The sequence below is a fragment of the Colossoma macropomum genome, unplaced genomic scaffold, assembly GCF_904425465.1.
Source record: "Colossoma macropomum unplaced genomic scaffold, Colossoma_macropomum, whole genome shotgun sequence".
Classification (NCBI taxonomy): Eukaryota; Metazoa; Chordata; class Actinopteri; order Characiformes; family Serrasalmidae; genus Colossoma; species Colossoma macropomum.
This window is the reverse complement of record NW_023494791.1, coordinates 38,894,053-38,921,582: the sequence shown is the minus strand read 5'-3', so window position 1 is coordinate 38,921,582 and position 27,530 is coordinate 38,894,053. Positions and strand designations below refer to the sequence as shown.

General features: G+C 37.0%; 1 protein-coding gene across 13 annotated transcripts in view; it reads left to right on the top strand.

Moving 5' to 3' along the window:
• lrrfip2 (leucine rich repeat (in FLII) interacting protein 2) overlaps positions 1 to 25,902 on the top strand; it is a 50,957-nt gene extending 25,055 nt beyond the window's left edge. For 4 of the 13 annotated variants that reach the window (XM_036575040.1, XM_036575039.1, XM_036575045.1 and 1 more), the window contains 21 exons: positions 1,091 to 1,138; positions 2,122 to 2,184; positions 5,215 to 5,310; positions 6,087 to 6,134; positions 6,741 to 6,788; positions 6,897 to 6,953; positions 8,498 to 8,569; positions 9,183 to 9,296; positions 10,748 to 10,792; positions 11,281 to 11,415; positions 13,405 to 13,476; positions 14,571 to 14,741; positions 16,071 to 16,163; positions 16,468 to 16,560; positions 18,468 to 18,569; positions 19,026 to 19,158; positions 20,357 to 20,406; positions 20,555 to 20,675; positions 22,836 to 22,915; positions 23,544 to 23,648; positions 25,128 to 25,902. In XM_036575040.1, coding sequence (XP_036430933.1) covers positions 1,091 to 1,138; positions 2,122 to 2,184; positions 5,215 to 5,310; positions 6,087 to 6,134; positions 6,741 to 6,788; positions 6,897 to 6,953; positions 8,498 to 8,569; positions 9,183 to 9,296; positions 10,748 to 10,792; positions 11,281 to 11,415; positions 13,405 to 13,476; positions 14,571 to 14,741; positions 16,071 to 16,163; positions 16,468 to 16,560; positions 18,468 to 18,569; positions 19,026 to 19,158; positions 20,357 to 20,406; positions 20,555 to 20,675; positions 22,836 to 22,915; positions 23,544 to 23,648; positions 25,128 to 25,238 — 1,857 coding nt within the window. In that variant the 3' untranslated portion in view covers positions 25,239 to 25,902. The remainder of the gene's footprint in view (positions 1 to 1,090; positions 1,139 to 2,121; positions 2,185 to 5,214; positions 5,311 to 6,086; positions 6,135 to 6,740; positions 6,789 to 6,896; positions 6,954 to 8,497; positions 8,570 to 9,182; positions 9,297 to 10,747; positions 10,793 to 11,280; positions 11,416 to 13,404; positions 13,477 to 14,570; positions 14,742 to 16,070; positions 16,164 to 16,467; positions 16,561 to 18,467; positions 18,570 to 19,025; positions 19,159 to 20,356; positions 20,407 to 20,554; positions 20,676 to 22,835; positions 22,916 to 23,543; positions 23,649 to 25,127) is intronic. The other 9 variants (XM_036575043.1, XM_036575042.1, XM_036575047.1 and 6 more) reach the window with 7 other exon arrangements.
• Positions 25,903 to 27,530: the final 1,628 nt, after the last annotated feature.

Below are 27,530 nucleotides of genomic sequence, written 5' to 3'. Positions count from 1 at the left end.
CAGCTGATGCTGAGGTTAACTGCACAGACAAATCAAACCTGACAATTGTACAGTTTTTGGTGTTTCAAAAGGCAAGAAAACAGCAGCCTGTCACGCTATCGAGTGACCCTCATACACATCTGACCACATCTGGAGCTTTACATTCAAAATATAAGCACACAGTAAGCACTGGCTGATGATACTTAAAAGTAATAATGGATTGCAGATTGGTAGCAATGGTTTCTAAGCAGGGATTGGAGAACTAAGAAAATAATGTATGAGAAAGTGATCGGTCTGTCAGAGAACTGTGAGTTAAGCATACGGAATTAATTGACCTTAGCTGCTGTAAGAAAACAAAAACCTGCCCTTTCATTAGCATTCCTGCGGTGTTAATAGACATTTCATTACTGTTTCCATGGGAATAGCATAAAGTTTATGCCCATTGCTGTTGTTACTGCAGGAAAAAAATATTTTTGTCCCCATACCCACAGATTACGCTGCAGTTACCATGCCCATTCCCGTGCAGCTCTCACAGAAGTTTTGGTGAATGGTGGAAAGATTCATCCCTTTATTGTTTGTTGTTACTGGGTTTATTACTGGGTGCGTCGTTGTCTTCATGCAGGAGCACCTGTGAACAAAGCATCCATGTAACCTGTCATTCAACACAGAACATTGTACAGACTGTTGTTTAGACATGTAACAACAGCTTGTAAACTTTATACAACTGGAAGATGAGGCATTTTAATATCTTCTTCGTTTTTCCATTATGGAATTTGTAGTAATGTGTGTGCAGTGTTGTATCTGCACAAAGGAGACTTTACATTGTATAACATTTAGATATAAACCTTGACCTTTTTTTATCCCATGCCGTGTTTTTTGCTAACTAATTACATCCATTCATTCTTTAACATTTCATGTAACACAATGAATAACTGGGCCCTCTTTGCAATTTGCTGCTAAAAAACATTACATTTAGTGTAGAGTGGTCTTTGTTATGATCTAGTTTGACTGTTTGTTTTTTAGAGGTTTATGTTACTTGTAACTGCATGTTGGTTGGATTTAATTTCTTTAAAAGAATTATAAAATTTACATGATGCTGCTCTCTTTGCAGTCTGATGGCCTCTACGGTAGTTCCTCTTTGAAGAGCTCTCACTCTACTGTATGTACAGTCTTTATGGTGAATGATTATGATTGTCAGTCACAATCATAATCCTCTTTCACTTATCTGTGACCGATTGTGAAATGCTTTTTCTCAGAGGACACATTTGTTTTGTAATTTGAAAATAAGATGCTGGCTGATGTAAAATCAGTTTATAATAATTTGATTAAACAAAATAATTCCTGTGCAGCACTCATAGTTGCCAGCCTTTAAGCTGTTTATTTTCTTTGTTTGTTGCTGGATACTTCACAAAAACGTCAGTCAAAAAAGCTGTTTAAAATACAGATTTCAGATTTAATCATCAGTTATTACATAATATTAATATTAGCTCTGTGTATGCCAAGAAGATCTTGTACTTAGTTTGAAAGGTATTTTAATATATGTTCACAAGTAGTAGTCAGTATAACGGTTCATCTATTGAATATTTTTTAGGTATTAGTTTTATCATTACCCTTATACTTGCTTGCAAATAAATAATGATGTGAACACAAACAGTGCAAAACACACTGATTCCCTCACCTCTCGCATAGTGAGTTGAAGCCTTAGGTAAGTTAGTCCAGTTTGTCAAAGGAACAGACTTCAGATTATAATGAGTGAATGGGGGAAAAAGATAGCGGACAGAAAAGCCAGTTTCTTGGGGTTAGAAGTTAGACATTAGCCTAGTATGGAGACTATGGCACTCCCTGCTCGTTGCTGCAGTCTCGACCTCTAGTCGAGAAGCTCAGCAGCTTCTCAGCTAAAACTGATAGTGTGAACGGCTTGTAAAGTTTACTAAATTCCAGCAGCGTCTGGCAGTCGTAGATTAAAGCGTAAGTGTAAAAGATGCACCTATGAGACAAATGACTTTTTATTTTGATGGATGACCAACATTTTTACTGTTTAATGTGCTACAGTGATGCACTGTTACTGTTCTCCTGAATATTGTGGACTCTTAAAGCACAAGTATCTTAGCAAGAGTTAATCATATGCCCTCTTTTTTCCAGAGCTCTTTGTATAGTGACCTCCACATGAAGCCTGTTTCCCATAGCTCCAGGAAAGGCCTACTGGTCAGTGCTTCTTAGTATAAATGCTAAAACTCTTTTGAGAATTTAAACTACAGACCTCAATTTTTTTGTGTTTATTGTAGATCTTTTGCCTGAAAACCACAGGCTTGATGCCGTTGTTGTGTTGGTGGTCTGCAGCCTTTTTTTATTTTTTTTTTAAATACTGTTTGTCTGAATTTTTTTTAAATGTTCTTCTTGGTTAGTGTCACTATACAGTTATTGACTTAAGGATGCTTGGGTTTTATTAATGAAAGCTACAGTAGAAAAAGCCTGTACCAGTGCAAATACAGTGGCAGCGCAAGGTCATTCTAACGTTTAAATCAGACTAATAAATATTAAGGAGGTGCATTCTGACTAATTTTGAAATGAATGTGTTCTCCAGAATGATTATGTTCAGTTAAAAATTTGGTTTAAAAATGGGAAGAAGTAGCAAAGACAGTTCTTACTAACCTATTGGGCTTCGTAGTTCTTACTGCTGGTACACAAACAGGATAAACTGATGCACTGTTTCTAGCAAGCTAAAAAAATCAGACCAAAACAGTTTTATTATTCTTAAATAGCTAAGGAAAATGCTTTGGTCACTGGGGCTAAACTGGTAGATTTTTGTGTCAGATAAAGCTTAAATAACAAAAGCTGCCTTTAGGCGAGCTAATGAGTCAGAACTAACACTAGAACTCACTGGTGCAGTCGCTGTAGATGTTGAAGACTCACAGACTTCTAAGCAAATGTCTTCCTATTTTCTACTCTACAATGGGAACAGAAATTTCTTTTTACTGGTTTTGGTTCTGGCTAACATCAGCTAGTGTAGTTGGTTGGTAGAGTAGTCTGGTTACAGCTGTACTACCTCTGCCTGCTTAGTTGTGTCCTTAACAACATGTCCTTGGCTACACACTCACATTAAGGCACTCATATTAATTGTTGATCATTTGGGGTCGGCTTTAATCTAACATGGACACCAGAGAGGTTGCTGCACTTCCTCTTACTGCCCGAGAAGCAGCCTGACTCGTTCAGCTGCATCAGATGAGGCAAAAGTCTTGCAAAACAAGCCGTGGACCAGCTGGTACTGAAGTGTAAATGACTTACTGTAAAATTTTCAAAATTCCAGCAGTGTCTGATGGTCAGAGGTACGAATGTATAGAACACGTAAAAGGAAAATGGCTTGAGAGATTCGACATCGCTGAAGCTGTCTTCTTTTTTGAAATTCCAATTCCACCTTAAATGGTGCAGCAGTTATATTCCGGTGCCTGTACAGGTGCCAGAATATAACTGTTGCTCCTTTTAAGGTGGAGCAGAAAACAACATTTGCACTGTTTTTGCCAGATCTGCGGGACCAGTTTTAGAAAGCAATGTTGGCAAAGTTTTATCTTCATATTTCAGATTTACTTTATTTGTTAAAATGTATCAAAAGAAAAGGGACATCCCAGAATAAAAAGCCACTGTTAATCTACAAAAATAAGTTTATATAAGCATCAAAAATGAATTTGAATTTGAAAATGTTCTGTATTATAAAACCTTCAGAAATTTTGAATTTTACTGTGATATAAATTTTTCACTGCTACCTATTAGTTTTTGCAATGGATGGGTGAGCTCACATATTAAACATTTTGTTGGAGTGCATGATTTTTTTTTATGAATTAACAAAGATTAACAAACAGCTTGTTACTCTGTCTTGCTTTTATTAATATTTACAGGTGTGCCTTTGCATAAAAGACATAAAAAGAAATCATGTTATGTGTATAACAATATGGGTTGATGTATTTTGCACAATATTTAACTATATATTTAATTTAAATGTGTGGTGAATACTGTTTTTACACAGGTGACTAAAGTGCTTAACCTGGCTTTAGTCTGATTTGCAATACTTCAGTATTTTTAACATAATCTCCTTATACTGCACGTCTAGCACACAGTATAATGCAACGGACTGTAATTTTAACTCTGTTCCCTGTGCACACAAGAAGTCAATCATATTGACTCAAAATGCGCTGACAGTAGAAATCAATGGTGCCGAAACAATGTAAGTTACTGTAATTGTGGTTTGAGTCAGCAATGTGGCAGATTGAAGATTAGTTTGAAAAGTGCTGGATTATTCCTGTAAAGCTGGTCTGTTTCAATGAAGCACACAAAAATGGACCCAGATTCTGAATTCTGATTCTCTTTCGCCTCTTTTGAAAGAGGGTTTGTACTTTTCTCAAAATCTTTTAGTATGAAGAGCAGATGTGGTACATATACATTATTTACATTGTGTGATTTGGGGACAGCCTAACAAATGATCCTCCTTGTGATTAAATAGTGAAGTTGCTTAAATAACCTATTGTTCCATGCATAACCTGGTCGCATTAACAGCTAGCTGTTAACAGTTCACCCTATGCAAACTCACTGGATAATAGATTTGATAATAGGATAGTAGATGTGATAATAGACTAACAGGATTAAAATAAAGTAGCACTAGCAGAGTAAAAAGATATTGTCATCTTTAGAGAAACCTTGCCACTGTAGTGTATGATTTAGCAGTGATTCATGTATGAATCTGTTAGATGTACGCAAAATTTTCTTTTCATATACAGTAGGTAAACTTCACTGATTTCACAGATTTAGACCAATTCAAGAGCCTGTGAAGAGCAATTTTTTAGCAAACATATATAGTTTTTCATAGCTCTTTTTAAAAAGCTTGCCCTGCTGTTTTGCTGGTGCATTTTCCATTGCAACTAAATTGCATTAAAAAAAGAAAACTAAGTTTCACGCTAAATATTGTTTATTTCTCCAACATTTTGAGCTTGGTCACTTCCATTTAAGGTCAGGACTGTAGTCGTGGTCATTTTTTTTGTAATATGGATGATTCACTCCTTGCTGACTGCACTAAATGAATCATCTCTGGTTGAATAACTTGGCTTAAACTAAGAATTTGGGCCTTTTTCATTTTCTTTCACTTCCACAGTTCCACTTCCTGGACTTCTCCAAGCTGTTATTATGTCTTATACTGTGAACAGATTTTCATTCTGTTGATGACTGTATGATGTGTCATTCCCTTAGACTGGACTGTATCATGACCAAAGGAACTACAGCAGTCTAAAGAACTCCAAACCACCTCCTACTTCCTCCTCCACTGTCTCTACCTATCAGCCTCGGGTTTGTGTTTACTGCTGTCTGTTGTCCACATATGTCCGCTTGTCTTTGTCCACTTTAATTGTGTCACATGTTGCAAAGCTCTGTGATCAGGCAAGCTTAGTAGTTTAGATTAACATGAACCAAATAATTGGTACAGATGAGTGTCTGTCTGTTTTTGTTTCTTTTCTTGTACAATTTTAAACATTTTTTCTTGCCTTTCGTAAAACCAGAGAAAGAAAAGCGGTGAGTTGTTCAGTTTTAGGACAAACAAAATGATGTTCACTTTGTGAAGTGCATTTTGCAAAAGCTTGGGGTTCCATTTTAGGGTTAGGCTTAGAAAGTTCTTATGCATATAGGTATTTATACATATATAGTACACGTGAGACATATAGTACTGTGCAAAAGTCATCAATATCTAGTGTGTCCACGCCATTATTATAGGTTCTGTTCTTTGAGGAAAAGAAATCTGCAGGTATATTTTCCCACACCTCTGAATTCAGTCTTAAAAGTTGTGGTGGCATTTTCTGTTTCTCGTGATCCAAGACATACCAAGCATTAAATGATGTTGAGGTCTGGACTCAATTGTGGTCAGTCCATTGTGAACACCAGCATCTTCTTTGTTTGATTAGCAAATGGTTGTGCTGACAGGAAGTGAAATAAAAGGCTTTTGCACAGTACTGTATGTATGATCATGAGTCCTGATGCTGTATAAAAAAGCAGATGTGATGTTGGATGCATGTTTGTAGACTCATAGCTGTATCAGCAGTGCTTTAATCCTCCCACACCTCCTCTCACAGGCCACATCCACCACTGGCTCCACAGGCCTGATGCGCAGCTACAGCCTGGTCAGTTTATACTTTGCATGCCGAAAGTGGACAATAGTACTTTACAGTTTGTACCTTTGCATGCAAGAGGCCGTTATGTCTGGTTGGTAGTGTAATAGTTGAATACGTGTACACAGGTCAAAGTAAGCCATTCTGCTTCTGTCTTGCTTAGGGCCACTGTACAGTCTTTTAAACAGCATAGAAGTAGTACTTCCAACTGATGTATCAGTTTGCCAGTATTGAGGTTCAGTGAACTTATCGGTATTGGCAAACATCCCAACAACAAAGCTCTGATTCTGCTTCGAAGTTGTTTATTTTATTGGAATCAGCACAAACTTTTAAACATTAATTGGTTATTTCTGAGTGGTACAGGCTAAGCTAGTAAATTTGAATTCAAATGCTGGGAAGCTCCGCCTCAGGCCCTGCAATGTTTATATAATTGCTTCACATTATATATAGTTATGACAGTAGTTTGAATGCGGATTTTGGTTGTGTGTGCCATTAAAACAGGAGTGAGCTTGCTTCTGATTTCACCTTGTATGTAACACCTCTCAAAGAAGGACAGCATGCAGTTTACTGGTTGACGTGGTATTGCTCAATAGTGGACTTCCACTTTTCTGCCCTTAGGCCTCAATATGTGATGATGGTCTCTATGGCTCATACAGTTCCAGAGCTGTAAGTGTTTACTAGCATCCAGAATAGTCGTATATTTTGATATGATGTCAACCCTGTAAAACAAGGCACTGTTTGGAACCCTTCTGAATGGGATCCTTGTCCCCACAGCCCTCTGAGTGCAGCTGGTACTCTTCTGGTGCCAGCTCTACCCGCAGTAGTCCTGTGGTAAGCACTTTGCACCATGCACCACCTCCATGTCTCTGCTAACAAGTCCTGCTAACAAGCATGGAGGACACATTGAGAGCATCTCCAGCATGCAGCACTGACAGCTAATGCAAAGGTATTCAATTCAGGATGAGACACAGGATTCAGGATCCTGAGTTGGATACCTTTGGCTTATAGGCTTCTTTTTGTGTCCTCTACAGTTGAGAGACTAGAGGCCGCAACTTTGCCAGATTGTTTGAATGTCTGTAATTTCAAAATCATTGGATGCTCAAAGTTTAATACTAATAGATACAAAACATCTTTGCAGGATGGAAGTCAGTTACTTGTTACTAGGGCTGTCAAACAATTAAAACAACTCTTTGCATTTAATCACATTATTCTGTGCTAAGTAATTGCATTTGTCTTATTTGCTCAAATTTGACCTTAAGATTTTTTTTTTAAAGTACTGCATTTTGTTAAATGAGTGGACAAAATAATCTTAATTTTGATGTATTGACTGCTTTCAGTAATTCGAACATATTATTTTAATCATGTGCACAGGTCTCATATGAACCTTAAGATGTAAGTCACCTGATTTCCACAGATTTCCATTGAATTTTCATCACTGATGAAAGCAAATGAGGGCAACAGTAGCTACATGTTCGAAACAATGAGTGTGTGTATATATCATATTAATCATATATACACTCAATGATTCCAACTTCTCAAATGTAGCCTCTCTCGTTTATACAGATTGTGGAGTCTTGTTGCATTGGAGGGAACTGTATCTTTCCACTTTGCTGTTGATTTTGTTAGTCTGCTGCTTGTTGATTTTTCTGTAGGTAACCCATGAACACTGTCCAGCTCAGTTGCAGACGCTGTTGCTTTAAAACTATTTAAAAGCTATATTTGAATGAGAGGACTACAGTCATGGGTTTTGTCATAGCAACCTGCACTACTATGAATGGTTCAAAGGATCTAGTAAAACTAGTGGATTGTGTCAAAAGTTAATTTATCTTAAGGTGACCTTGACATCCCTTTATGTTACCTAGATTAAGCCTACGCCTAGACTAAAATCTACATTGTTACATCCATTACATCCCAATTTTTTTGAAGTGGTATTCTGTTTTGGTTGTGTTGTGGGTGAGTGTGCTTGGATGGGAATTCCTGCTTGCCTGCAGTGAACTCAGCTTGATGTAACACTTGCTAATGGTCTTGAAGTCTGCTACATGGTACTGTGAGAGTGTGTTCAACTCTCTTTGGACATATCTGGCTTTTTGAAGTTATGTTGAAACACTTTGCTGAAAGATGTTTGTTTTTTGTGTTTTGTTCATAGTGTTAGAATAAGGTTTAGAACCCTGATGACTGTATGGTTGTGATTCAAAGTCTAATTTAGCTGACAAACTGGAGGATTTTTGTATTTACTTAATTAACTGTGTGATGTGCTATGACGAGCTGTTCTAAAATTTTGGCGTGTTTGGCGGTTGTGCTGTGCTACTCCCATCTCATACTAACTCTGAAGGTTATTTTGTTTTAATCATTATTATTTTTTTGTAATCTCCCAGTCCTCTTCTGATGACGACTCTGCCAGTACTGTGTCTCAGGATCGCTACGGCCGTGGAAGAAGGGATAGTGTGGTGAGCCAGCAGGGACAATGGCCCTTGGTCATCAAAGTTGTATAGAAACAATTGCAGATTGGAGCACACAGAATAACATACAAACTACACTCAAAAGTAATGGTTCCATAAAGAACACATTGTTCTAGGAAAGACCTTTAATTGGTATAGAAGCTTTACATTATGTAGACTTAAAAGAAATGTGAAGTTTCTTTTCACTTTCTTATTTCATTTACAGTAGTGGTTCTTTAAGAACCATCAGTTGAAAGATTCTTTTGGAAACCCAAAGTGGTTCTTCTGTTGCATTGCTAGAATCTTTTTTGGCACCTTTATTTGTGTACTTAATGGCTGCTTCCTGAAACTATCATACGACATTGAAACAAGTCGTAATTTAAGTGCCATTATCTACCACTATATTTTGAGGATTTTGACTGTTACAGCAAAGATGAAACTGATAAGTAACAGAATTGCCTGTAAAATTTGTTCTCATTTTACATTCAAATTTGACCACATGCAGCTTTGCTGAATAAGGGCCACTGTAACTGCGTTTACTGCTTCGGCCAACCACTGAAGTACACAAGCTACATGTTTGATTCTCATTCCCACTCACTTTTGACTTGCCTTTACTTTGTAGTCGTCCGATATTTCTGACGTGAGCGCGACTGCGGCTGATTATTTCAGTCGCTCGAACCGCAGAGGCAGTATTGTTTCTGATTTAGATGATCTGAGCATCCCAGATCTGGACAGCGTAAGTGATGCACACTGATGTGCTGCATGCCTTGCTGTGGTCACCTGTTAACTTCCAACAGTTAAGTGTCTCAAGATGTCTGAACGCATGAGGTCTTAACCATAATCAAGATAACTTTGGCATTTGACCACTTTTGTGAAGTGTTTTGTGCCAAAATGTTTTAAACTAGGGATGGGCTTTGCCGTTTAAATATGCTGACTCAGCTTAGTATTTAAGTACTGAGTTACATGTAGCTTGTAGTCAAAAAACACAGAAATGAATTGTGTATTAACTTATAATGAAGTGAATGATCAGTTCGTGATTGCCTCTAATGCTAAATGAATGTTAAACTTTCTGCGGCCTTTATTCATAACCATACACTACCATTCAAAAGTTTGGAATCGCGTATCATATTTGTTATTCCATAATAACATTTCTTATCACAGTCATTTCGCATAGCTATTTGATCAGCAAGATTTGGTCACTGCTTTTCAAGTGTGAGGTATTTAGGATTTTAATTTTACTGGAAGGTTATTCTCAGTGCTATACAGATTTCTCATTTATTATGGGGTCATTTTCATGATCAAGTATTATAAAGTATTTTCTGCATATAAAACAGCATCATATTAAAATAATTTCAGAAATGTATCTGCAACAAAATTGGTATGTTATTGAAAACACTGATTCCAAACTTTTGAACAGTGATTCCAAACTTGTGAACAGTAGTGAATGTCCATCCCTATTTCAAACTAGAGGTGTTGTGTATTCATAACTGAATAATGTTAAGTGACATTGTAAGTTTGGTTTTGATACTCCTGTGTTTGTGTTAGTTTGTAGGTATATAAATTTGAAGATCATAATTTAGCTTGCAGTGTTTTTAATAACCCACAATGACTGAAATTGCATGTAAACATCTAACATGTCTCGTTGTTTTCATAGTACTGCATATTTTCCCTGTTTTATCTCTGCAGTACTGAAATTTCTTACTGTTGACATGAGTGATGATATTCTAAATGGTTTTAAAGTTTCAGTTCTAACATTTCTTTACTTTTAATTCTTTATTTAAGATGCTAACACTGTGTTGATGATGTATTCTGCCTGTAAGCAAATCAAATTGCTCATGCTAATGGATAGGCAAAGATGCACTATTATCATATTTATCTAATGTTCACAATTTGTTGGTATTTTGTTCTGGTTTGAGTTTGCTGTGATGCTTCACCTGGTATCCGTATTGAAGTTAAAATTCTGGTATCATGACAGTCGTAAAGATGCAATCCCATTTACCCCAGTGTCTTAGAAGCTTTTTTTTTTGTGGTGTATTTAAAGAATTAATGCAGTCTGGAAACATAAAATGATCCACTTTCCACTTTCCGCTCTAATTCCTTTCTTATTTGCAGGTAGAAGGTGCTACAGTTTTGTGATTCTCAAGCTGAAAATATGTGCTGATTATTATTTTCTCCCTTTTCTTGTAGTTGGAGGAGAAGTGTGACAAGCAGTACTCAGACTCCTTCAGTCGGGTGAGTATGTACAAATCTCTAATTTTTGGGCGAGGTCATGTTAGGGCTTATCTCTGGGATTATTAATGCCTTTGTTAAACTATTAGTACCCTTGATCAGACAATGACTACACACAAAGTTTGTGTGTAGTGTAGTTTAGTAAATCTGCTGTTTGTATAGTATAATATAATGTATAATCAGCTAGCTGTTTTAGACTTCAAGTTGTTTTCATCAGAAAGAAGCATACATTCACCGTTTTAAAGGATGAATATACTATTCATATGAATCGTGCAGATTTTAAAGGGGTTGGGGAGATTTCATTTTTATGTATTCAGATTTGTTTCTTCAGTAGTTTGTGTAAATTATTATTGTTAGCGCCCAAAACAATCAGTTGCTGTAGAACATGTTAATTTCTAGATGTTTAAAAAACATCTAGTATTTTTAGATACTCAATGTTTTTTAAACATCTAGTATCTGTTGACTGATGTCTGTAACCCTGTGTGTTGCAGCCGTCCTCTCGATGTGCCACTCCAGGCCTCTCTGCTGCGTCTCTGGCCTCCCTGGGAGGCACCTCTTCCAGACGGGGCAGTGGGGACATGTCCAGTATTATTGCTGACCCAGATGCCTCTCTCAGTGAACTGAGGGTAAGATTTGGCTTCTCATTCTCATTCGTGGTGTTTTCCAGTTATTATTATTTATTGGCTATACAATAATATGTAGTCAACAAAAAATTTCAACTGAAGCAAAATCTATCCATGAACTAAATTCATGCACATGAGTTATTTAAAAAAAACTTGATCCTACGCTTTTGTAGTCTTAGCCTTATTTTACTCTTAAGATTACAATCTTATGATACTCAATATCTACCATTTGGGAGCCCTCAGGGTCTTCTAGGCATATGTTTCCAAGTCTTAGGTCAATTTAATTTAAAAGAATAATCACTCTAAACTCTTGTTAACATTGTAATTCTGTATTTTCTGTGTTAAGTTTGCAAAATTTTTCACGAAAGTGTGACATTCTTAAAACGACCAATGGAAATGATCTAACCAGGTTTTTCTTCCCTAGTATCTAGGTATATACAGCCAAGCTAGCTCTCCCATTGTTGACCTCAGGAACTGAACTAAAGGCCTAACATGTCAGATTAATGACCATCATAATAAGCAACCAATCAGGTTTCATTTTACAATGACTGGGACCAATTTTTATAAAATTATTGATTTATTTGTTTGTTCTTATTGTTTACTCAATTTACTCTTATTCAGTCAATGCCAATTCCACTTACTAGTTAGATCATCTTCTGTAACACGATGCTTCCAAGCTGGGAGGTTGAGGGTTTTGCACATTCTTCCTTCGAGACGTGAAGTGCCCTCACATCTTTTTTAAACTGCTGCTAAAGCAACATCTTTGGACAGCTCAGTGTGCTTGGAGGGGAATGTTGACTACCAATTCTGTTACATCAGCTAATAGATACCCATGTTGGCTAGCATTGCACTGAGTATTGGGGGTGAGAGGGCCACCCAGAGACAGCAAGGCCAATTTTGCTGTCTTGATTTCCCCACCACAGATAAAACATGGAATTGTTTTTTTAAAAGCTTTAACTGTTTATGTTTAATCTAGAATGGCCAACAAATGTTCAAATGCAACGCCATTAGCTTGCCGCAAACATGCTGTAGGGGTGCTTACAGAATTTAGCATTATTGTAGAGGTGTTCTTTTTTTTTCTCCCCACTGTTGTTTTTCACCAGGTTTTGACATTTATGGCCTAAACTGAAGGCCTAGCTCTAATAGTGATAACTACTATAAATTCTTTAGTAGCTGCTATGAAACTGACATATACATTTTGTTGTGATTACACTGAAGAATTAAGGAGTGGCTGAACATACAGGGTTGAGTCTGACAATAGTAAATACAGATATTTGTAGAAACCTGCCTAAACACAAGCAGTCAAGTAGTAGTCAAGAAAACTTAAATTTAGCTGACTTTTCTAGCATTTCCACTCAGTTTTAACTAAATTGTTAAAAAAAAATGTACAAAGTTTGCATTATGTAGTGAAGATGTGTATGGTTGTAAAAAGAAATAATTAATCTTGCTTTTTATTTTATTTTATCAAAAACCATTGCAACAGAGTGTGCTCTGTTCTTTCCTGCTTCAACACAAAACCATCAAAAAGGCCAACTACTTCTCAAATGTGTATGATGTGTGATATTGACAGGGTGGCCAAATTCAGTTAACATAGGCATTTATTACATGTCTAATGAAGATTTTTAAATGAAAATTTTAGTGGACATTTTGTAAATTTTACAGGGAAGCTGAGGCCTTTTTAAGAAGGTTTGTTTGGAGGACATTGAGAAATAGATATTTACTTCAACATGGAAAACACTTGTGGATTTTCTTCATTTTCATGCTGGCTGTGGGTGCCTGTGTATTGTATGTCATGCTGTTCTGTCAGTAGCTCAGGGCTAAAGTCTGTGCAAGCCCTGGTACTATGTCTGTGTGTACCACTGTATGTGAATGAATAGACTTGCAGTCTTTGGATGCAGTGGTTCGAATGACCGCGTGTGCCAGGTTCTTCCATAATTCTCCTGCTTTTTCCTTTCACATTCACCCCAGTCACTCCTCCAATCTCCTCAACAGGACATCTATGATCTAAAGGACCAGATTCAGGATGTAGAGGGGCGATACATGCAGGGGCTTAAAGAGCTGAAGGTAGAGGGGCCTGAGCTCAGTGCATGCCTTCTCTTCCTCTTCTCTGTGGAGTGTGATCCCACTAACCCCCCACCCAAAGCCTCCACCCAAAGCCTCCACCCCCCCTGATTTTGGCACTCTTCTTTAGGGCTGTCACAATTGATCAATTAAACTCAATTCTTCAGTTAATTTTTTTTTCCTTCTCAACGTTTCAACAGTGACTTATTTTTTGTTTTGTAGGTTTTTTTGTCTCTGATTATCCAATTATCAACCTAATCAGGTTAAGATTTCTCAATTACTAACATTCGATAGTGACAGCCCTATTTTTCTTGTGTGAAAGCATGAGCCCCTGCATGAAACTGTAATTCTGAATTGGTTTTTAAAACCAACCTGTTAACCTAATCGGTGGCAAGATCAGTGCTCTGGTTAGGCCTGAAATAACCGTAATGCAGTGTATGTGCTTGTTCTGTTGTAGTGTACTGCCAGAGACATGATCTGATGCTACACTTACTCCTTTTCAGGAGGATGAGATTTCTGACCTGGTTTTTGACCTAGTTGTGGCATGCCTACCTCAGAGTTTGGAGACTTTTAATCTATTTTGTTATTCAACTCTCATTTGGACAGTTATGTGTTGTTAACTGCACATTCGCTGTTCTTTTTTGGGCCAGTCTGGACACGATAAGCTCTGGAATAAATTCTGACTGTAAAACACCACCTAGTAAATCTTAATAAGAAACGAGACAAACAAACCTGACAAAAAGGCTTTTAACTTTTTTTTCTTTAGATGCAACTTCAGTAGAAGTATTTGAAGAAGGGTGAAGTTGCCCCATTTCAAATACTTTTAAAACATGTAAATGTCTACACTGTTTTCTATGCGTAAAGGACCCTGCATGTTTAGCTAGTTTTCACGCTATACTTGACTCTACTAAACTTTTTTGATTCTGTTCAGTTGTGCTCTTTATAATTACAGTTTTCCCAAACCTTCAATTTGAGGGGCAGTGATAACGGTATTTTTTTACTGGTTGTATTGTTTTATTTAACCTTTATAGTCATAGCACCTAGAAAACAATGTTGTGCCATATTAATTAATAGGGAATTCTTGTACTTTCTTGTAGGAATCCTTGTCTGAAGTGGAAGAGAAGTATAAGAAGGCCATGGTATCTAATGCACAACTTGACAACGATAAGGCAAACCTCATCTACCAGGTGGATACACTAAAGGACGTTATCGAGGAAATGGAGGAGCAAATGTCAGAACTACGCAGAGAAATGGAGGAGAAGTCAAAGGTACATATATGCTTTTCAATACAATGGTCTGAGCAAAGGTTGGGTTTGGTGTGTGAATCATTAGTTATGCATGCAATTTGTTTCTTTTCACCATTATGTGTTACTTCGTTCATAATTGGACTTCATAACACATCACTAGCAATAGTCGGGCCAAAAATGTATTTTATACAAACTTGTCTCTTACCCCTGAATGCAGTCAGTCAGTCAAGTTATGTTTAGTGTACAAAGTTTGCATCTTTGGTTTTGCACTGGAGCTGCAAGGCTAATGTGGCTAACACGTAATGTTAACTTATAGCCTCCCATTAGAGCTGTGCAAACCGCATGACTGACATCACAAGTGTGTGACTTAATTTGAAACTACTTAACTTGCTTATGTGGTTTCTGACACTCTGACTTATTGTTATCTATAAAAATGGACAAAGGTACACTACATGGCCAGAGATAAGTAGACATGTCCATATGTGCTTGCTGAACTTCTTGTTCCAATCTATTCATTATTATGGAATTGCATAATTTCTGCCAAATTGGAAGCATGCAATTGTCTAGAATGTCATTGTATGCTGTAGTACTGGAGCTAAGGGACCCAAACCATGAAAAACTATTATTCCTCAGCTGGGACTGCATTGGGGCAGGTAGTGTTCTCCTGGCTTGTGCAAAACCCAGATTATTCCTTCAGACTTAGATGGTGAAGTATTGTTAATGAGGTTAGGTGGTCCCGTTCTGTGAGCGTGTGTGGACTCCTGCTTTGTGGCTGAGCTGAACTGCTCCTAGATGTTTTCACTTTAAAATTAATGACCAGAGCAGATCTAGCAGGGCAGAAACTGGACAGACTTGCAGGAAAGCTGGCATCCTGTGACAATATCATGTTGAAAGTCACTCAGCTGTATGGCTATAATCTTGATTTTATGCACATACTTTTGGCTATGTGTGTCACTTAGATTAAACTGTAGTTGCAGTCACCTTGAAACCTAAATTTTGTATGTACTTTTGCCCATTTTTATACATAACTGTATGCCATACAGTGTCAGAAACCATGTGATATGGTTTATTAAATTAAGTAATTATTGAACTAGCTAGTTAGAGCAAGAACAAACTCTTGACGAATGATAACAGAAATCTTGTATACTATCATTTTGAACTCTGTGACAGCATTAAAGCAGAACAGAATGTTAACAGTGTAATAATTTCTACAGCATAGTGAATAACCACCTGTGGTTTTCATAAATAATTTGGGTTGAAATGTAATGCAGTGCTACTTAGAAATTTGACAATAAACAAATCTAATTGTTGAGAATTTAAATGAAAATTGTTGTTTCTCTTGACTTTCAGGAATTAGAGAGGCAAAAGCATACGTGTACAGTCCTGCTGCATAAACAAGAAGAGCTAAAAGAGGGGATCCGTCAGCGTGATGAACTTATTGAGGTGAGATTTCTACTTCATTTCTACGCTTGGAAGCATCAGAATCCCCCTTTTTGGCTTAATCACAAATGATATCAAAGTTGCACAAGGGTTTTTGACCAAATGACGAGAGGTAGAGGGCTCAGGTCCACATGCTGTCACATTCATTACTTTCTAGTAGGCTTTCTTTCAATTATGTCTCTTGTCTTGTGTTTTACTGCCATTAATGTATTGATTCTTCATTGTCTCTGTCTTGATTTTGTCCACTTTCTTTCCCCTGCTTCACTCCATGGCTTCATGGCTTTCTGTTTGAATCATGCCATTCTAGGAGAACCAGAACATTAAGGTCAAGTTAGATAACTTCACGAGAGAGGTGTTTGACCTGCAGGAAACTGTTAACTGGAAGGACAAAAAGATTGCGGTATGATTTTAGGATAGCAGTTTTTAAAATGATGAGAAATAATAGACTGCTACTTCACTGAGAACTATAACATGAGTTGGAGAGAACCATATGCATGTTCTAATTTGCCGTTATTGCAGTTGGTTGCCAGTTCTTGTGTGCATTTACAGCTGTTTGAAAAAGTTTGTGAACTGTTATCTCGATTTCTACTTGAACACTTCTGGATTTGTGACCTGATCTTCATCCTGGTCATTAATTGCCATATCTTTTCTTTTTTTTCTTTTTTTTTCTTTTTTTTTGTGACATTTACTTCTATAAAATATACTTACTAAAATGATTAGTCTGTAGCCCTCGGAATATACTACAGTATCCATTGTCCTTGACAACAGAGAACAGTTGGTCATCCAAGACAATGATCTAGTTAGTCTTATAAAGTCATTATAATTCAAATGATTTGTTAAGTTTTAAGATGTTGACACTTCATTATAGTCATATGGACTACAGTCTTTTGGGTTTTTTACAGACCAAAATTTTCTGCATTTTTTCTATTTCAGATGAAGCCAAAAGTGCCACTTTTGACCTTTTTTGGCTGAAATATTTTGGTGGCCAAAAGTTGGTGCATCGCTATACTTTGTCTTGTCTTATGAAAACACTTAACAAGAGAGAGAGCTTACCATGCCCTTGGGAGCTTACCATGGAAAGTACAGAAAGTAAAAATGCTGCCTGTAGAAAGATGAGACCACTCTCGATCTCCCTCTTAGAAACACTGGGGTGAATCAGCAGCAGAGCAAACAGAAGAAATACCCTAGAATTTCAAAATTATTATTATTATTATTATTTTTTTTGCTTGATTCAACCGTTTATATGGATCCAGTGCTGTAAAATGTTTGTAGTGTTTTAACAGTTACAGTGCTGTTTTTAGTATTATGACTTACATGAAGGTCCGATCACATTCCAGGAGTCATTCAGAAATCCAGAAAATTCCAAAGGGTTCATGAACTTTCTCACAACTGTATATTACTAGCAGTCTGATGCATCCTGTCCTTGGATAGTAGCCTGCATCCTATTTTAAAGTACTTGGTAACCAGATGCTTCAAACCAAATGTGAGCACATGCATGCAGAACATTTTGCTGCAGTGTATTAAAGTTTAGTTTGTGTTTATGCAGTTTAGGAGTGTATTAATAAATTATTAGCAGACGACCGCCACCATCCCAGCTGGTGGTAATGTGCTTTTTTTCTTGATTTAAAGGGGCATTCCAGCCTAAAACCGTGGTGTCAGCCAATCATGACCAATCTTTATTTAGCACAAAATGAGTAAAGAAGCCAAACCGAGGTATCATTGCTTTTGGAACAAAATCTTCATCTTTCTTTTTCTTTCTTTAGGGGTTTTCCTAATATTTAAAGCTTAAACCAGACAATCTCACTCTAGAGACTGCTGCAGCACAGCTGTAGGATGGGAATAAGCATTTTACAACAGATCTAGCAATGGGAAAATGTTTTATTTTGCCTGGAGTGTCCCTTTACCTTAAGTCAACAAAGCATGTTTGCCTTATCTACTGTTACTGTCCTAAAAGCAAGTTTAACATTAAATTACAGTTGAAGAGAATTTATCGTTCTGCCCATTTTTGCCTGTTGAGTTAGATTTGAACTACTTTATATTTCATTCTCTGCTTTCTTCTTCACATCTTAGACCAGCCAGTTGTATTGATACAGTATGAGGGTTCGTTCTCATTGCCTGAATAGTCATGCATTGCCATCTTGTTCTTGCTCGCTTTCTATGCTTGTAACTGTTTGTGTGCATTAGAATATGAACCTGCTTTTGTTCTGTGCATGCTGACCATTATGTCTTGCCTGCGTCTTTGTGGCTTTTCCTTCTTCACTTGTCCTCATGCTTCTTCTCTCTTTTCCTGCCCTGCTGTTCGGCCAGGCCTTAGAGAGGCAGAAAGAGTACTTTGATTGCATTAGGAATGAGAGGGACGAGCTCAGAGATGAGCTGGCTGACCTCAAGGGGAAATCCAAAGCAGTAGAGGTAGGTCAGTGATGGAGACTGTGAAATCCAGCAAAGGACAAAATGCTACTGTTGTCCTAGGAAGGACATTTCATAATGACCTGTTTTTGTATGTTACTTCCCCCCCCTGTGACTCACTCACAATCTGTACACTCAAAAATAAAGGTACCAAAAAGGGTTCTTTGGAGCGAAGCCATGGCCACTTTCGGTTTTCTGTAGAACCTTTCAATAAATTTTTAACAAATAAATGTTATATTTTTGTGTAATGCTAATCCCAGTTCATACATTTTAGAAATAAAACTTTTTTAATGAGATGTATAAATGTGAAGAAGCTTTTTTTAAATCTTAAAGAGTCAACATACAATGTAATGATTCTGTTCATAGCAAGCAAAAAACTGGACTGCTTGCGCAAAAAAAAGTGCTTGCACTTCAACGGTTATTAATTCTGTTTGGTCTTCATCATTTTGCTCCCTGCAGAAACACGGGCTGGTCATCATTCCTGAGGGTACGCCCAACGGTGATGTCAACCACGAGCCCCCCACCTCAGGGATCACTGTTGTCACACAGGAAGCTGCACATATGTTGGAGTCGGCTGGAGATGGACCTCTGGGTAAGTCTTAGCCGTTTTGTTGGTTTCTGTTGATTTCTATTGATTTCTGTGTTTTCCTTTTTTACTTTATCAATTTTCTACATGTACAGTTCTTTTGTGTTCTGACATTATCCTAAAGGCCCAGTCACACTAGCTTTTGCAGGTAAAATTTTTAGAGTGAATTCCTTTAATTTCAATGGAAATTCATTGTGATTAGTGATTTCTAGTCACAGACTTCCAGGGTGAAAACTTTAGTTAACTTTAACACAGGAATTTGCATCTTTTGAGCAGTAGTGATGCTGCATTGGCTGTGTTGACCTTTAAAGGGTATTTACTTATGTAAAACAGTCATGTTCACGATTGTGATTTTACTGTTGATGGTTAGTTATCTAGCTCGCTTGCTAACTGCACCAAAATGGAGGATTTTTTTTTTTTCGTCCCCAGTCTTTTGGACCAGCTTTGGTCATGCGTGCTTGCAAGGCAGTATGAACTGCAGATGTCTAGTGTGAGTGTGGTTTGTGCTGATTTTTTTTGTTTTGGCACGTTATCCTTATGCTAAAGGTTAGGATTGAATACATCATTCATGCTTGTTATTTTAACTGTGATGGTATTTTTTTGTTCAGGTTTAGCCTGTGTTGCAGTCATAAAGGTCAGCAGTGGGTGGCTGCGTAGCCGTCTCTGTACAGACTTGTAAAAAAACGTGAAACTTAAAAATGAGTGATTTTTCATTAGAAGTGTCTAGTGTACAACAAGATCCTTTGTGTGGTAGGTAATGATCTTAATATCAGCCAGTTTTGTCAGCCACACAGTATGTAGGCCAGACTCTCATGTGCATGATTTAAAAGAAGCTACTGCGCTATGTGTCCAAAAGTTTATGGACACCTGCCCTTTTTCTGCAATCGGGGGTTTTAATATGTAGTTTGACCCCCTGCAATAACTGCCTCTTCTTTTCTAGAAAGGCTTAACACTAGATGTTGGAACATTGCTATGAGGATTTGATGTTCAGACACAGCATTAGTGGATAGTTGTTGGTGGTTAGTTCAGTGCTTTTCTGTGTAGATTATACAATCTGGAGTGTGTGTGTGTGTGTGTGCAGTTGAATGCATGTTTCAGCAACACATGCACCTTAAAGTAGCAGAAATCACTCATTTGAAGGGGTGTCTGGTTACTTATGTTCATATGTTCATAAACACTTTCCTTCCCCCCCTACATACAACAGATGTTCGGCTACGAAAACTTGCTGAGGAGAAAGATGAACTTTTAGCTCAGGTATGTATGTGTTGTTGTGCGCAAAGCCAGTAAAAATGCTGTTTGGATTAGTAAGAAGATGCAAATGTTTTATGAAATGTAATTAGTGTAACTTTCCCTAGAAGAGTGCGTGCTGTCAGCTGAACTTGTCGTCTCTGACATCTCACAGATCAGGAAACTGAAAATGCAGCTGGAGGAAGAGCGACAGAAACATTCTAAGATGGAAAGTGTTTACACAGACGGAGAACGGATGGAAAATGGCACAGACTTGCACTTAATCGAAATGCAGAGTAAGCTTACTCATTCACAGCTTATATATACATTCACAAATGTTTCTGGTTCCAAGATATAGAAAAATAGGTTAAATATAACTGATTTTTTTAAATGACATATATAAAGCAGCAAGAACAGTGTATTAACATTCAGACTGAAGCTCAGATGCTCTCGTGTCGTATGTTGCTATAGAAACTGTGATTGTAGCCCTCTCGTTCAAATACAGCTTTTATGAGTCATGTTGATGCTAAGGGTGTAATGAATTGGAATTAATGGTATCATTTTATTTAATACCATCATGCTTTTAGTTAGTAGTTTTTATTTATTATATTTACATATTATTTTTTTAATCATGGAGAGCAGCAACGCACAGGCCGAGTGGAGCTCTGTCAAGTTACAGAGAGTAGAGTGAATGATTGAGGCGCGTTTGGAGCTACAGATCTTTTCAGCTTCACCCCTGCGCCAGACACTTCTACCTAGGAGTGACTGTGATGGCAGCAGCACCAGTGTTGCTGTCCTCCATCACAGTCAAAACTCACCATAACAGACAAGTTTGTGGCTCTGAGCTCTGTTTTTTAGCATCGTCTTCACCAGAGACTGGTGGTACTCCAGGAAGTGTCACTGTACATATTTGAGATGATTCATCAAACTTGTTGTACGTTTGTGGTATACCCACCTGTTATCGTCAAATGTGCACCGAGCATTTTTCTTATTATCTGATAATATAGGTTATTTCTGTCTAAAGCTCAAGTGCAGTTTGTTTGCGCAGTTTGTTGAGGCAAGGTGGCATGGATGCTTGGCACGAACTTATGATGCATTCAACTGAACCAGCAATAACTTTAATTTTTAACTTTTACCTTATATTAACAATAACTATTCTTTTTAAAGGGCTTTGTTGTTGAAACCTGTTGTGGTTAAGACTACAATGTTTGTAGCTTGAATAAAAGTTCATGCTTTGGAATACTATATACTATATAGAGAAACAGAAACCATAATGTAACGAACAAATACAACACCTTGGATATATAACATCTTTGTATTATAACCTTTAGAATGGTTTAAAGAAGGTGCATGTTTATAATTAGGATTCGTATAGTTTTGGCTTCCATACCATTTACCTTACCAGTATTATCTTATACTTAATGTACTCACTACCTAAAAACTACTTTTTGTCATTTAATAACAGTGATGAACAGTGAACTAAATATTTTAATATGTTAATCTCTAGCGCAAATGATGTTGAGCAGCGGCCATTTGGGACTGTTTAAATGAATGTGAATGAATGTTTATTATAGGTACAGTGATCTTCAGAATTATTGGCACCCTTGGTAAACATGAGCAACAGAAGCCATGAAAAGGTCTTGCACTGAAAATACAAGGGAAAAACTTTGGCTCCCTTCAGTTCTTATGAAATTCTTATGAATAAAATGGAGTTGACACATTCATATTTGACCTTTGTCAAGTACTCTTGGCCATCCATAGCTTCCTGTTTCACTAGGATATAAATATAAAGTGGGATGAAGGCCAAACATCCTTAGTCATCTGTAAACATGAAGATTGCTGCCTTTTTTTTTTCTCACCTTTGCCAGTAATTCTGGAGGTCGGTGTAAATAAAGAGATACTGTTTATGTATGAACTAAAATTTTTAAATATTAACTGATTTGGGTAATATTTATGAATCTTAAAAATAAGTATCCCAGATGATAAATTGTAAATATTAAAATGACAATTCTGGCCATTAAGAATGTCACTTTTTTTTAAGTGAAAAGGTCAAATCCAAATCAATGAATTTCAAGCACACACTACTTTTCAACACATAAAAGTAAGAAAATTATATTTATAAGGCAAAAAAATCAAATTTAGAGTGACAGTTTCCTTACCTATTTTGTGTTTTCTTTGAAATTCTTCTTCGTGGGGGGGTTGGCGTTTAAAAGTTCACCTAATTGAAAAATCTAGAATATGGAAATAGGGACATAGTGTCCACCAAAACCTGCATTGTTGCTGTCCAGTTGCCTTTATTCTGCACAAATCTACTACAGCACTCAGATGCGCTTGGAACTTTAAACACATTGTGTAAATATTTTTCTGAAGTAGAAACAGCTTTGCAAGTTCAGTTTATGGCTGCGAGTAGGAGACACTAATACTAACATATATCATATGCTCTTTGTCTTTTGTAGGGGACGCCAACAGACAAATTAGTGAATATAAATTCAAGCTGTCAAAGGCAGAACAGGAAATGGGTACAATGGAACAAAATGTAAGTTCATATTCATTAAATTCAACATCTTTTGCATTCTTCCAATAATCATTAATAAGTAATTAGTCTTCTGAGAATATATTTGATGAAATATTTTAATGTCATGCATGTAATTTATGTCCATTGCCCTCTTTATTATGTACATCTAGTGCACCTAGTGTCCACACTACAGGTCATACTGATAATCAATGGCATACCTATCATTTTCTTTAATTAAATAGAATTTTTTTTGTAAAAATGTAATATTTTAATATAAGGGCATAGCAACTGCAATAAAACATTTGTAAATACATATACAAATATAGCTAATGAATACACTGACTTATTCCGTATATGTCCACTTTCTATGAAAGACTGTTTAGTCAGAAACCCTCAACAAGTAAATGTGCACTTCAGTTTCATTGTTTGAGTCTTGTTTATACTTTCATATATGCATACAGATATGTATATGGGCCATATGCTCTGTATAAAGCAGTAAGAACAGAAAACTAAAGTTGTTTCTTTAAATGATTTGCTCAGATGTTTTACAGTATGCTTTTATTTACTAGTAAAGCATTTTAGCTGTGAAACAAGTGCTCAGTAAGTGTAAAGTGGTGAAAATGTGAAAAAAAATCTTTTTGGTCGGCAGGTCAACAGACTTGAAGGGCAGGTGTTAAGATACAAAGCAGCGGCTGATAATGCAGAGAAGATTGAAGATGAGCTGAAAGCTGAGAAAAGAAAACTTCAGAGGGAGGTAAGGCATCAAACCAGAAAATATCATTTCACAGCAGCACTGCTGGAGCAGAGGCCATCAAGTTACACTTTATTTATATGTTTATTTATTTATTCATTCATTCATTCATTTAATAAAACTCTGTGTGTGTGAATCCACTGCCCTCCAGAAGTCTCCAAACACTGAAGGCTTTTATGTGTTACTAAGCAGTTCTGCTTTGAGTTGGGGAACATGAGGCCACGGCAAACAAAGATTTTGTGTTGGGGGACAATGATGTGCGTAGAAACGACCTGGCTAAGGAAAACTCCTGTGACTGATAATGTGGTCTGAGAGTGGGGAAAAGAGAAAAACAAAAACCCGTCAACAGTCTGTCATTGAAATCACCAACATTAAAGTACATTCTACTATGGTTCAACTTTACAGTTCTACTTGGGATCTGCAATTCACTGAAGACAGTGAGCAAAAAAAAAGAAAAAAGAAATAGTGGCAAGATTACACATTGGTTAAAAAAAAAAACAAAAAAAAAATTATAGTCTGAATAGCACAAACGTAATGAGAACTGGAGATGTAGTCTTTGTAAACAGAAAAATGGCAGATTATTAACAGCATACTATCTAATTTGTAAAATATACTTGAATTAGAGTCTTGCTGGCTTAGACACTTAAAAGATGGCATCTTAAAGATTCTGTAGACATATTGTCTGGTTCATTGGCACAAACTGATGGGGCAGCATCACCATTCAGTTGTATAGCTTGGTCCAACATATTAAATATGATAATGAGAGGATTACAACATTACAATGGGCAGCTTACCCACAGTTACAGAGCATCCCTGCACTAATGTAGCTTACTACTACCAAAGGCTAATGTTTGCTGAGCAAGAAGGCTAAACCACCAGCTATTCCGGACACCCCATTGAGGCAAGTTTAGAGGATAAAGACTCAAATCTGAGTGGGTAAACCTGTGTTTTTTGTGTGAAGCTGTTGGCTTAAGTTACTTTTAACTCACTGTCTTTGTTAGCACCGGAATCTAATCACCAGCAATTCTGGCTCAGTGACGCTGCACTGAGGCAAGTTTAGAGGATAAAGACTCAAATCCGAGTGAGTGAAATCAAGTAACTGGTGCTGGAGTGACAGAAAGATCTTTCTGATTATTAAAGTTACAATGGGAGCTTTGTTGCTGCTCTGTCTCATCTGTTCAAACAAACAGACTACGTGCAGGGTAGTTGAGGAAGAGGTGGGGGTTTAGAAACAGTGCAGCAAAGGGGCGGTTACATTTTTTAATGAATGTGCATATTCATAGATTTTCACATTTGTAATAAGTTTTATAAATGCACCTATCCTGTTCTTAGCAGTTTTTGGGAATAACAATAATACATAAACATATTTAACAATTTATCATTCAAAATGGATGTATTTTGATTGAATTTAGTTGAATTTTTATTATTTGGGAATCCTTTCAGGAAATTGTTAACCTCATTGTATCTCAATTCATTCTGCAGCTGCGTGCAGCCCTGGACAAGATCGAGGAGATGGAGATGACCAACAACCACCTAGTAAAGCGTCTGGAGAAGATGAAAGCCAATCGCAACGCTCTCCTCTCTCAGCAGTGATGAGACTTTGCCTTGGCCACTGCGCAATCTTAAAAGCCCTTAAACTTCTTTCTAGTCTCGAGACTTTTCTGCCATACACTGCAAATGCTGCTCCTGTTCCCTAACGCCGTACGTGTGGGGAAACCAAAAAAAAAAACACCTGCTACCAACAAGAAGTCCTTTCTTCATTAAACATTTAAACCAAAAACAACAGACTGGTTCACACATAACTTTGTGTCAGGAAGGGAGCCACTAAATGATTTTCCCCCTCTCTGAGTCTCTGAGGACCTTTTTTGGCTGGTATTTTGTGTTTTTGAAAGCTTTGTATATCATGTCATTCACCTGGGTTTTATTGCTTGGATTTGGGTGCTTGATTCCTCCTGATGTCTTTTTGTTCCTCCCCAATAAGTTGCATGAATGAATATAAAAGTGTATTTTAAACTAATTTCACACAGCTCTTAAACACTGATATACATTCACAGCAGTGTGCCTTTTGTTCACAGGGAAACTAAGGGTTTGCATTATAAAGGAAAAAAATCGGTACAGAAGAAAAAAAATTATTTAATATAGGGATTTCAGTCATGATCTGAATATAAAACCAGTTTTCTGCTATGGTTTCAGTGAGTTTTTGTTTTTTTTTCCAAAATATTTAAAATATTTCTTGAAAATAAATGTGTAAATTAGTGATGTGTGAAGGAGATGGATGATTTTGTGTTTGAAGCGTTCGCCACATTCAGTTTTTGAGAATCTGGAAACAGAATTCATACATACGTTACATGAGGATTAGTTTACCCATATTGCTTGATGGTTAGGAATTTGCTACCTTGGATTTACAGGTAGTACAATGGCTGACCTGAATAGTAGAATATTAAAGGGTCCATATCCTGGAATTTTAGTAGGAGTTTGATGTAGTATGTAAACATTGCCAGGTTTTAAAATGTTCCACTCACTCAGTCCATATATGGAAACTGCAAAAAATTGAATTATTTGTTTTCGTGAGCAACAACAAAAAACTTTGCATATCAGGTTAGCACCGCCCATTCAGATTTAAGTTAGTGTGTTTCAGCCCAGTCTGCTTCTGGAATGAGGCACAGGGCAGCCAATCAGAATGCAGGTAATTTTACCTGCATCTGCCTTAAAGGCACAGCTTGTTTATTACTAAGGGATAAAGAGAGGTTGGAAAAAGATTGTGTAAAAATGAAATTCTCATTGTTTTTGGTACATGTAACCACACAGCCAACATAAGTAAACCCTTATGGAGGAAAACAAGGATGGTGCAGGATATGGGCCCTGTCATTTCAGAAATATCGCAGTTCATTTGTGCTTATAGTTTTCAGAGTGTAGTTTGCAAAACAACCTATTCACATTACTCACTCTCTGTAAGTTGCCAATGGCAAAAGGGCTACAATATCATTATTTGCATCTATATTTTGATATAAAATTACTTAATGCCATCATTGCGAGAAACATTTCTATACACTAAAACATGGCTCGTCAGTTTGTAAAATTTTCTCTGGTAACAAGCAACTGGCTTTAGTTCAACTCAGATAAATGCTTTAAATGTAAACAAAAAACAAAAATGTAAGCAAAAGCAGTTCAAACCTCAAAAACCTTCAAATCGACTCCTGCCCTGTTCTGTTTTTCAGTATTTGTTCAAGCCGTGTGGTATTGTAAACGATCTTGCAGTGTAACACTCGTTCTGCTGATTGATTTAGGGGTTGGTGGGATGTATTAAATGTACATCACCACTGAAAAAAGCTGTCTCTGAAGTAAGAACGCCTTTTTCTTAAATCTGCCCAACACATCAGTTTACACACTGGTGTTCAAGACCAGCTATGGGGCCAAACGTATATTGACCAACCACTTCATTAAAACCGCCTCCTTGTATCTACAACAATTGTCCATTTTATCAGCTCCACTGACCCTGTAGGAGCACTTTGTAGTTCTTCAGTTAGACTATAGTCCATCTGTTTCTCTGCATACTTTGCCCTCTTTAGCCTGCTTCTGTATTTCTTAAGCATGATGTGTGCTGCTCTTTTCCAGACTGTTAGGCATTTTACATTAGCCTATTTCATGTGCTGCCAAGACCAAGAAACAGAGATTTGTACTTTTTTCCCCTTTCCTCTCATAGGGGTTGCAGTCTGGGCGTCGGTCACTGCTTCTCCAGTTCAACCCTGGCTCAGACTACATTAGAACAATGTAAAAATTGTAAAAAAAAAAAGGAAGCCATTGGGAATATTCCATCAATACACTGTGTACACTAAATCCTTTATTAATTCCAGACTGACTTTATAATGGGAATTGTTTTAAAAT